Raw genomic sequence first — 12,258 nt, 5'->3', positions numbered from 1 at the left:
TGATTAAGACAGAAGCCAACCCGCCAGTGCGCACTCTAGCAGTGGGACACTGGTACATGAGGCGCACCCATGCCACAAAATCCAGGCCCGGTCCCATTCTAAGCAGTACTTGCCATAAGTAGTCGCAATGCAAGGTGTCAAAGGCTTTTTCTAGGTCTAATGAGATCACTGCGGCTGCTGTCTCTAAGCCTGCAACAGAATGCATTACATGCGCCAGTCTACGCAGATTCATTTGCGTGCACCGGCCTGGAATAAATCCGCACTGGTCTTCATGCACCTGTTGGGTTACCACCCTATTCAGCCTTGATGCCAGAACCTTATCTAGGACTTTGGTGTCCACTCCCAGCATGGAGAGAGGGCGATAAGAGCTTGGCGGCGTAGGGTTTCTACCCGGTTTGAGTAGCATTACTATTTGAGCTTTTCTCATGGTATTCGGGATTCACATGCTGTAAAGAGTTCACGTCAACCTCGGCCGCCACAAGGTCCGCCTCCAGCCGTGGTCTCATCCCACCCACCTTAGCTAAGCCCTCCCCCCGCAACACCACATTTAATATGTCCCACTCTGTGCCCCAGGCGTCTGTAGACAGCCAGTTACTGTTGAAAAAAGTTAGCGATTGAACTAGTCTGTGCAGAATATCTCATCCTTCAATGCCCTTGGCCGTAGTCTCTAAAGCGGGACCACAGGCCTATCTCTCCCCACAACTCATTGTAGTATTACTGGGGTGTGATCCGATAAGAATCTCCCAAGTATACGTATGCTTTGGGCAAGTTCGGCAGCTTCCCCAGAGAGAAAAAAGCTATTGAGGCGACTACAGACCGCGTGGGTCGGGGCAAAGCATGTGTATTCACACTTCGTGGGGTGTACCATCCTCCACCAGTCCACACACCTGAGTCTCCGCATCAGCCCCTGAAAGGCGTCCACTTTATTTGGTGTTCATTTTCGGGGAGAGTTTATCGATTGTGCCCTCTGACACTCAGTTAAAATCGCCAGCTCATAGGAGTGGTATGCCTGCATGGGACACTTAATTCTTCAAGACCCAGGTCAAAAGCGCAGTCGTCTATGTTGGGGGCATAGATATTCAGGAGGCAATCCTCTGCGCTGTCTAGCACACCATGCATCTCCCCTGTATGTCTGTGGTGTACCTCAGCACCCGAAATGGATTTTGTGTAGCTATCCAAATTGCCACCTCCGAGCGCAGTTGAAGTACGTTGCATAGAACATCTGACCCCTCCACTTCCTGTGTAGCTTTTGGGCCTCATTATTGGTTAGGTGCGTCTCCTACAGCATGGCTAGGTGGGTCCGCTGCCTATGGAGATACGGTTGGGTCCTATACCTTTTAACAAATGTACCAAGCTCCGATACATTCCAAGTAACAATATCAAAACCAACCATCTCTAAGTTACAAGGTTAAATTGCGACTATCACGGCCTCTTCACCAGAGCTGTCGTCACATTAAAAACATATTACTGAACTGAACTGTTCACCCCCGCCCACTGGGTAAACACATAATAAACCAACCGTGGCTTCCCAATCTGATCCTAGCATCGCAACACCCACTTAAGAAACAGAACAAAACGTATCTGATATTCAACCTACTAAATGTGCAATACACCAAAATAAAACTAACCACACCCTTTTACCATCAAGCACACCACACTCACGCAATACCTAATCTTGTGCGGGCTGCAAGGGGAACCTGTCACCCCACCGGGGCGAGGAGCCAGAACTCCTGTGCTGTCGCCACTGCTACACTCACTCATTCACATTCACCAGCACTTGTACTATAATATTCAATTAACCAAAGTGAAGAGAATGGATAAGAAAGAAACCCAATATCCATGCAACAAAGAATGGAGGACAGAAAGAATGGAGAGGGAGAAAACAATAAGGGTGGGGGAACACCTGTGAAAGAGAGAAAAGAGGAGAGGGAAAAGATGTGTCCCGTCCCGGCAGTATAGCCTATCAGCCAGGGTGCCATAATACAGTTCACGTCCACAGAAAACATTTTCGGCAATTGTCTAGTGGACAGTTGAGAAGCAACGGATCAGCTCACAGTTCCGCTGGATCACCACAGACCGCGGACCTCCTCGGGGCGCCGTGTGGCCGCAGTCAAGATTACAGCTGCATCAAATCCACTTGGCCTGCTCAGGTATTAAGAGGTCTGAGGAATATCCTCCACTATGTCCCCGGTGCGGTCCTGAGAACCAGTTGCTGTCACCACCTCCACCAGCGCTCTGGCCTCTTCGCGTTCCACCAGCAGGAGTGCCTGGCTTACACGAATGGCCTGGCCTCCTTCACCGTCCAAGCTATTGCATTCGAGCTCCAGGGAGCCATCTTGTTGCACCACTACTCTTTGGGTGGACCAGGAAGACTGCTTGTATCGGTGGCCACACTTCACCGTCTTGCGCAGGGACTAGGGCTCCGCAGGTAGTCTGCCAGAGCCTTCGGGAGGGCGGCATCCATTTCTCCTAGTCCCAGGCTGCTTCAGGGGTAGTGAAGTATTGGGCTTTGTCCTGGTGGATTACTCGAGTTTGGCAGGGTATAGCAACATGTATTTTAAGTTTATTGCCCTAAGCTTCTGCTTCACACCACCGAAAGACATTCTAAGTTGTTGGACCATTCGTTTGTAATCGGGAAAAAAATGGATGGTGTGGTTCTAGAAAGGCTGGATCGCCGCTGCGTCGGATCTCTCGAAGGATGCGATTGCATTCTCTGTAGTTGAGGATCTTAGAAATGATAGTGCGAGGAGCAGCCACCAATGGAGGGGGGTCCATTTCTCCAAGAACAGTTGAGGTTCAGGGCCCTCCACCCCCTCCAGGAAGCCCACAAAGCGGAGGTTACATCTACGGAAGCGCCCCTCTGCGTCCTCAGCGCGGCGCTCCAGTATGGCCGTTTTTTCTGTCAATTCCGTTAAGGCAGCATCAGGGAGGAGACCTCCGTCTCCAGCGTTGACACCTTTTGAACTGTAGCGAGGGATCTTTCCACAGCTGCCAGCAGGTCGACCTCCAGCGAAACGGAGTTGATTTAGGCCTGGATCCGCTAACTAGAGACCTCTATTGCAGCGAGAATCTGAGTACACGTGGGCTCGCCCGCAGGGCCTGGCGCAGCCAGCGCAGAGGCTCCGGAGGCTCAGAGCACGCTGCTGCGCCCTGGACCGTAAACTGGTCCATTTTAATATGTTGGTCCCCTCTTTGGGGCCTGTCTTTTCCCATGCTAGCAGTCTTCTGTTGCCGGTATTTTAGGACCAGTTCCAGTCGATTTTGGCTCCTCTCCGATCTCACCCCTCCCCAAGTCCGTCCCAGTCTTCTCCCCACCGGGGGGGATTTGGCTGGCCCTGCGTGCTCAGGCCTAGAAGTTCAGAGTCCCAGAGGGGGTCCTGGGGAGAGTCAACGAGCGAGGGCCAGGCCCGGAATCGCTGTGCACAACCCAGGGTGCCTGTGGCAGGTTGACACAGTAGGCGAAGCAATGTATGGGTCCCTGCTCCTTCACGCTCCACTCTTGTGAGGCCACTGATGCGGCCAGCTCCTCAATGCCTCTCGTCCCGGTCCACTGCACCCAGGACTCCAGGCGCCACTCCAGGGGGGTACAAAAGGGGGTGGTGATGGACGGAGCATCTGAACCAATCAAACACTCACACCCAGTCAAAAGATCTGGGTTTGATCCATCTCCGTTCTTTAGCCCATTCTGCCACCACAGTTCAGACATAGCTATATGCAAATCAGTCTGACCCTGTGCCTCATGGGAACAGTCCAGCCCGAACTGCCAAGCCATGCCTTCCCTGGACCGGAAACAAGCTTCCGAAGACCGATTTCTGGCATTACAGCCGTCTTCAGCCTGGCTTGCTTGAATCCAGTGGCAAAGTGAGCAAGGGACTCACGTCTGAGCATACCCTGCCACACTTATGGCGGCCAAAGCGGTACAAAAGGGGGTGGTGATGGACGTAGCATCTGAACCAATCAAACACTCCTCACACCCAGTCAAAAGATCTGGGTTTGATCCATCACCGTTCTTTAGCCCACCCTGCCACCCCAGTTCAGACATGGCTATATGCAAATCAGTCTGACCCTGTGCCTAATGGGAATAGTCCAGCCCGAACTGCCAAGCCATGCCTTCCCTGGACCGGAAACAAGCTTCCGAGGACCGGTTTCTGGCAAGACAGCCGTCTTCAGCCCGGCTTGCTTGAATCCAGTGGCAAAGTGAGCAAGGGACTCACGTCTGAGCATACCCTGCCACACTTATGGCGGCCAAAGCGGTACAAAAGGGGGTGGTGATGGACGGAGCATCTGAACCAATCAAACACTCACACCCAGTCAAAAGATCTGGGTTTGATCCATCACCGTTCTTTAGCCCACTCTGCCACCCCAGTTCAGACATGGCTATAAGCAAATAAGTCTGACCCTGTGCCTAATGGGAACAGTCCAGCCCGAACTGCCAAGCCATGCCTTCCCTGGACCGGAAACAAGCTTCCGAGGACCGGTTTCTGGCATTCCAGCCGTCTTCAGCCCGGCTTGCTTGAATCCAGTGGCATCGCCCTTGCTCACTTTGCCACTGGATTCAAGCAAGCCGGGCTGAAAACGGCTGGAATGCCAGAAACCGGTCCTCGGAAGCTTGTTTCCGGTCCAGGGAAGGCATGGCTTGGCAGTTCGGGCTGGACTGTTGCCATTAGGCACAGGGTCAGACTGATTTGCTTATAGCCATGTCTGAACTGGGGTGGCAGAGTGGGCTAAAGAACGGTGATGGATCACACCCAGATCTTTTGACTGGGGGTGAGTGTTTGATTGGTTCAGATGCTCCGTCCATCACCACCCCCTTTTGTACCGCCACTCCAGGGGGGCACGTGCTCAAGGCGCTCCCATTTCTCAGGGTGTGCTAGTGGAAGTCACTGGGGGGAGGTAGCAGCAGGGCCCCCCCGTCCCACTCTAGGCCACTCTTAGCCGGTCAGGCCGCCTCCTCACCTCTGCGCCCCTGCTCCCTGGGCCAGGCCATCCGTTAGCCTCAGCAACTCCCTCTTCTCAGCTCCACCGGTCGCAGCCCGCCTGTCGCTACGGCTATTCCCAGGGGCCGAGTCACGGCTCCCAGGCTCCCTCGGGAACAATCTCGGCCGCTCCAGCCTCCCATCCGTCTCCAAATGCTGCCGTGGACAGGCACCAGGCCCACCCCAGCAGCCACGAGCCCCAACGACTGCCCGTCGAAGAGCCCGTGGCGCGTAGTCCTCTGGTGTGCCCGCCCCACCCTGCAACCTCATCAAGTCAGCCGCAGCAGCCCGCTAGATCCTTTTTGGTACTGCTACAGGTCGCTGCGAAGCCCTCCAATCGACAAGGGGGCTTACGCAGCAGCAATCCGCCACGATCTCAGCATCGGGCAGCCAGAACCACAGACCCAGTCACCGGCGCCCACACCAGATGTTTGTCCAGGTGTCTGCTCGAACGAGCGTGGTCCCGGAGTGCCAATGGTTCAGGATAGGGGCACCCTGTGTCCCGATGGCAGGAGGAATGCAGGATGTTTGGCAGGACCGCCACGGAGCTCTTAAAGAAGCGGCCGCCATCTTGGCCATGCCCCCCCAGTACACCATATCTAATGCAGCTTTCCTGCTTACTTTTTTAGCAGAATACAGAAACTTGCTGAATAGTTTATGCAAAGCTGAAAGTGAGCATAAAAAGCTGTAGAAGTCGAAAGCTGAACCTAAGCAGAAATATATGTTCGGAGTACGATATAAAAGTTCAAATGTATCCTAGGTTCTTGTTGATATGCTCCTGGTGTTCTGTAAGTAAGATACAAATAACGTGTCACACATCTAGGCTGTTAAGGGATTCATGTATGGAGTGTTCAGGTTGGCACAGTTCAGCGAAGTGTGCTTCAAAACTGTATCAAAATCCTAACACTGCCCGATTCACTTCACCTGAAACATATAAATATAGGAAATCATGTACCACAAGATTCGCTGTTGCAGCAAAGGAGCCACAATTTAAAATGATGGTCAATACTAAATTAAACAAGCCCTGGCAAAGCCATTTGGTCTCGGCAAACCAGGAGCTATAGGAGTTATCAATGTTAATGTCTTTTAGCTATATGTTATGGAGTGGATGTATGTGGTGTGAAGTAGAATTATGTGGGTTGGTGTGGAATTGTGTGCCATGGAATTGTGTGGTGCTGAGTGGAGTTAAGTGCAGTGTAAATATGTGAAATAGTGTGCATTGGAATTATGTGGCTACTAATTATGTGGTATTGAGTGTAGTAAAATGATGTGGAGTGGTATTGTGTGTTGTGGAGTGGAATGTAGTGGAGTGGAATTATGTGGTGTGGTGCTGTGTTGAATTTTGTATCATGATGTGGAAGTCTGTGGTGTTTTGAACTTATGTTTTATCACTGCCAAGAAAGTTGGAATTGAAATGTCTTACAAGTGGCATTGCAAATAGTTTACAGTGAGTGGAGAAATTCAGTTATGGCCATGTAAAAAGATACATTTGAGAAAGGACTGAGTGACACCTTCAGGCATTATTTGCTTTTTGAAACCGCACAGTTGCATTTAGAAATATGTCCTGAATCGCCTTCCAACCTCCACAATGACAGTAACTGATTTTCCTACATAGTGACCTACAGACTTCTCCACCTTCTCTAAGTTCCTAATATTTATGTATTGCACACATGCTCTGCGATAGGCCCCACCGGGTGGGGAGAAAGCACGCCAGTTTGTCAACAGGAAATGTGCCTCTTTCAAGTTTATGCTTATAGCACAGTAATAATGTAGCGGAGTAATCCTCACCCACTTCTGTATATTACATCCAAGTGCAACTAACAGGCGTATCTGAGGCCACTTGTGCACATTGCATCCTGGTGCACCTAACGGGGTATCTGAACACTGAGTAATGTCCAGCATTTGTGTTCAAATCAGGGTTGCCCACCTCTCCTTCTACATTTCAGACTCCTATTGCGTAGCTCCTGCGTCTCTGATGTAGCGAGATGTGTTCGGAATGTGCAGTATTTCTGAAGGGACACTCCGATTTTGGGAGGATGGTAAGAATGTAGCTGGCTTAGCCGGGGTGGGGGTCAGTGGTAGAGGTCGCTGCGTGCTCGAGATTTTAAACATGCATTTACAATGTAATGGTCTCGGCTTTATTAAAGTTAAAGCTATTGGCATTGCAAATGGTGTTATGTGGGAATCTAGGACCCTAGTGTAATTTTCCCAGATCCATGCCCATATATAGGTATAATTCACCCAATCCTTATATAGGCATAGGAATCATTGCCTTATTTAGTCTTAGCCTGTGCAGCCCAAATACGGCATGGCTACTTCCACTAAACTCCGAGAATCCACAATGATTTCTTGGAAAAACCAGCCTTCAGCAGTCAGGGACTTCCCCCTGCTTGAATACTAATTTATCCAAGAACTCCTGGAGTTTTCAAGGAACTGAGGCACTAGTGACGATATTATGTCCAATCTTACGTCAAACTCGCCACCTTCAAAGTATAAATATGCCTACATTTGCCCAGTCAAACACACGGTGGTTTAGGAGCAGATCGACTAACTACTTGCCCGATGCCCTGCTGCTGCAAGTGCCGAAGGAAGCCGACCCTCCAACTGACGCACTGAGAAGACGCTGTCTTTTCTCTTGCCGAGAAATCGAGCTCCGGTGTTTCCAGGCTACCCTTGCGGGTTGCTGGGAGATCGAGTCCTGAGAGAGAGATACAAGACCTCTATCATTCTAAAACCAAGGTACGGAGCTGATTAGACCCTTAGAGAATTCTTGGAACAGATTCTTGGCAGAAAATTACTAGACTTAAGCACACCACACTTACTCCTCCCTCGTACTAGACTTAGATTAGGTACACCGGGGTAGGCGTATTTTAGAAGCACCAGTTGATTACTTTTAGCCACTATTTTATCACTGTATGTATTTTATGCATTTTATGTATTCTACGTTTATGGCTTAGAAACCATATCATGCTTTTACAGTACTATTTTATAATACTATTCGTATTATATGCATTGTACTTCTTAACTAGCATTTCAATTGTAGCAGTGCATTTCTTATGCTTAAGAAATAAGACTGTTCAATAAATACTTTTATTGAAAACGCCCGTCTCTCTATTTCTAAGCAACTCTGGTGAAACGAAGCATGCACATTTGACTGAGTGAAATAGCCGTGTATTGTTTCCACGACTCTAGAGATACGTTTCATTCTGGGGAAACAAAGTTGTCATGTTATATGGTTGTCAGAGACTAATCCCTTCTTGTACTTTCGAGAAAGTTTCTAGTGACCTCTGTGCTAGCTGGCACTCACAATTAAAGTCTAATATATTCGGCAGAGACCTAGTCGACTTAAGTCCTATGTCTAAACTGCAGGATATATTATTCCAATGCGCAGAGCCTATTGGGAATATAGGAACTTTACTACAATGGCATTTTTTCATTTTTTGTTTTTTTAAAAACATAAATAAATGGTATTGTCATTTACAATGGCAATAGGTGAGCATTAGAGAGTAGTAGAGAGTATTAGCGAACACAGAGCCACACACACACACACACACACACACAGAACCACACACACAGACAGAGCCACACACACAGACAGAGCCACACACACACACACAGAGCCACACACACACACAGAGCCACACACACAGAGCCACACACACACACAAACACACAGACAGAGCCACACACAGCCACACACACACACAGAGCCACACACACAGAGAGCCACACACACACACACACAGAGAGCCACACACACACACACACAGAGAGCCGCACACACACACACACACACACACACAGAGAGCCGCACACACACACACATACAGAGCCACACACACACACACACAGAGCCACACACAGGGAACAGAGGCCAGAAAAACCAATCACAAAGAGGGAACAGGGCCAGAAAAGCAAGCACAACAAGGGAACAGGGGGGGGCAGAAAAGCAAGCACAACGAGGGAACGGGGGGGGGGCTGAAAAGCAAGCACAACGAGGGAACAGGGGGGACAGAAAAGCAAGCACAACGAGGGAACGGGGGCAGAAAAGCAAGCACAACGAGGGAACGGGGGGCAGAAAAGCAAGCACAACGAGGGAACGGGGGCAGAAAAGCAAGCACAATGAGGGAACGGGGACAGAAAAGCAAGCACAACGAGGGAACAGGGGAGGCAGAAAAGCAAGCACAACTAGGGAACAGGGGGCAGAAAAGCAAGCACAATGAGGGAACAGGGGGGGCAGAAAAGCAAGCACAACGAGGGAACAGGGGCAGAAAAGCAAGCACAACGAGGGAACAGGGGGCAGAAAAGCAAGCACAACGAGGGGACAGGGGGCAGAAACGCAAGCAGGAGGGAACAGGGGGGGCAGAAAAGCAAGCACAACGAGGGAACGGGGGGCAGAAAAGAAAGCACAAGGAGAGTACGGGGGCAGAAGAGCAAGCACAATGAGGGAGGAGGGCAGAGGGAAGGGGGAGGCGAGAGCGGACGGAGGAGGGCAGAGGGAAGGGGAGGCGAGAGCGGGACGGAGGAGGGCTGCGGGCAGAGGGAAGGGAAGAGCAGGACGGAGGAGGGCTGCGGGAAGGGGGAGGCGAGAGCGGGACGGAGGAGGGCTGCGGGCAGAGGGAAGGGGGGAGGAGAGCGGAGACGAGCAGCTCCAGAAAGAGCCGAAGTACGCTACGTCTGCATTACAAAGCTGCTTCAACAAGAGCCGTTTTAGACCCAGACTCATGCCTCCCACAGTCCCACTTCGTAAGAAAGTGCAGGCTGCTGAAGCTTGGGGCGTAAGGCACAGCAACATGTCTCCATACGCGGACACAGTTGAGTAACGCAGTTAGCGCTCTAGTTGTTCGTAAGAGCTGCAGAGTGTTCTCTGACTGTGTGAGCTAATCCTCTTCGCAGGCCGTTACCGAGAGGCACATTCTGGCCCGTAAGAAAGAGTCAGAGTTCGAAGTAGGCGGGGGAACGGTCCAAGGGCGTGGGAAACATGGCGAGCTTATGGATGGGAGATGTGAGTATTTAGTTTATACTTTTTCTTGAGCCGCTTTCTTTATGGGATTCAAAGACTGGTACGCCACCTTTAGCTCTAACGTGCAGGCTGCATCTTGCCCACTCACTGCCCACACCGCAGACCTCCAAAAAGAAATCCCTGACTGCAACCCCAGTTCCTACGGTACCCACGTAGTGCATTTCTACGCACAGCACCTCAGGGTACGAACCCAATACATTCCCATACTGCACTCTTCTCCACAGTGCCTTCTGTCTCCACTACACACCCGACCCCCAGTGTTCTAACCCTCCGTCTGCAGTGGTTCCCCTTCAACTGCACTGGCTCTCCCCTCCATTTGCAATGATCCGCGCCAACTTGTCTGTGTTGGTGTCCTCAAACTTTGCCTCGAGGCGAGAGCGGGACAGAGGAGGGCTGCGGGCAGAGGGAAGGGGGGGGGGGGAGGTGAGCGGATCCGAGCAGCTCCAGAAAGAGCCGAAGTACGGCTCTGCAGCAGGCAAAGGATGAATGCGCAACCTGCATGTCCCAGTGTCCCCGGCGACCCTCGGGGTTCTCAACTCTCCTGCTCTCCTGCCACCCCGGCTGTTCCCATAGCTTCTCTAAGAACTAAAGCTTAGCAGCCGAAAAGTCCGACAAAGGGGCGGGACGGAAGCATCCATTTGTCAAGGGAGGGGCGGAGCTGAGAATCAAACGACCGCGAACCTCTGCTTTTGTAACGTCCTTTTGTGGTTTGTGTTATGAGAAGATGAGGAAGACAGAAATACAGAAATACCGTATTTCAATCGACACGTTTGCAATAATTCATTTTTGGTGTGCTTGGATGTGCGCGTCTGTCGAAAGACGCCGACAGGGCACCGGCAGCACGTGAGGCAGGGGACAGGGAATTGTAGACTTTGGATACCCAGGGGTCTCGTGCCGGCACGTAGACACACACAACGGGAGAGGGCAGTGCTGCAGACTCAAGCGCAAAGGAGTAGCTGTAAAAATGAAAAGTCCCACCCCCTTCAACTATATCGCGAGTGGCATCAGTGAAGCGAGTGAACCAGGCATTCGTTCGATTGCTTCCCTCTGGGAATTCTGACAATGTGTCCTAATAGAAATAGAAAACAAGCCGCCAGGAGGGCAGTCCAACACCACCATCTTTCTCCGAGGAGAGGCAGGAATGCCTCAGAGAAACGCAGCGTCATTTTTGAATTCGGGGGCGTGTTTTCTTTCTCTCCTTCTTCCATTGGCTGGAATGTAAAATTCCAGCCAATGGGAAGAGGCGAGAAAGAAAAGAGAAAGAAAGTAAAAAACACCCCCCCCAAATCCCGGCTTAAACTGAGTGATGCCCCTCTCCTCCAATGGCTAGCCACTATTTAGGAAGCCAGCCAATGGAGAAGAGGGGCGGGTTCAAGCCCTACACTCTAAGACATAAGATCTCCCCTGCGAGACTGCGCAAGCGCAGCCTACGCAGGCCGAGACCTAAAAAGTAGTCCCAAAACCATGTATTCAATTACCTCTGCGTAAGTTCAATAGTAGTCGGGTGGTCGCTTGGGCAGGGCTAAAAACTGGAGGAGGCATGAGCTAGGAATGCGCTTGGCAAATGCGAAGACCGTAAAATGGTGCGACAATAATTGCAGCCTATGGGCGTGCCACATTTAAGCCGAGACCTAAAAAGGAACAGTTTGCGGTCCTTAATTGGTCAAATCAATGCAATGTTACACTGTAATCAACTATACATAAAAACTCATGTGCGTACCCCAAACAAGCTGTGATTTGTTTAAAAGTGAAGAACAAGCTGAATAGTGAAATTATACCTGTTCCTTATTTGGGACAAAGCACTGTTCTGAAATCCATGCGAAGTGGGCTATTTTCAATTTGTCATGCCAGGAGGTCCTTGGGCTCTTCAGCTTCAGATGAATGCCAGAGTAAAGTGCTGCCATGGTAATAGCTTCCTGAAAAGAGATTTTAAAAAAGATAACTCCAGTAAAACTTGATGGCCCGGAGAATATTTCAGCTCAGAATCTAAATTGATAGGCGGCATTTCCTGTTACATTACTACTCATGGTCAGTAAATTTCAGACTGGCTGCTCACAATTACAAATATTCTAAAGAACTAAAATATCAGCTGTGACAACTTAGAAAGGTCCCGATTTCCCTCTTCACTCATTCGTGCCTTCTGCACAGCACAGTTTAACTCCATTAATTGGCACTTTCAGAAACATACAAGTCCACCTCTACAAATAATAGAGAGCCAGTACCACCTCCTCATACAAACGGACACCAACGTAATCACTT

The 12,258-nt window shown here is 50.4% G+C and overlaps 1 protein-coding gene across 1 annotated transcript in view; it reads right to left on the bottom strand.

The window, feature by feature from the left end:
- URB2 (URB2 ribosome biogenesis homolog) overlaps positions 1 to 12,258 on the bottom strand; it is a 543,562-nt gene that overhangs the window by 451,893 nt on the left and 79,411 nt on the right. Inside the window, exon 2 of the mRNA XM_078648834.1 lies at positions 11,778 to 11,915. Coding sequence (XP_078504960.1) covers positions 11,778 to 11,903 — 126 coding nt within the window. The 5' untranslated portion in view covers positions 11,904 to 11,915. The remainder of the gene's footprint in view (positions 1 to 11,777; positions 11,916 to 12,258) is intronic.

Source organism: Lissotriton helveticus, chromosome 6 (genome assembly GCF_964261635.1).
Source record: "Lissotriton helveticus chromosome 6, aLisHel1.1, whole genome shotgun sequence".
NCBI lineage: Eukaryota > Metazoa > Chordata > Amphibia > Caudata > Salamandridae > Lissotriton > Lissotriton helveticus.
This window is presented reverse-complemented; position numbering and strand designations above follow the sequence as displayed.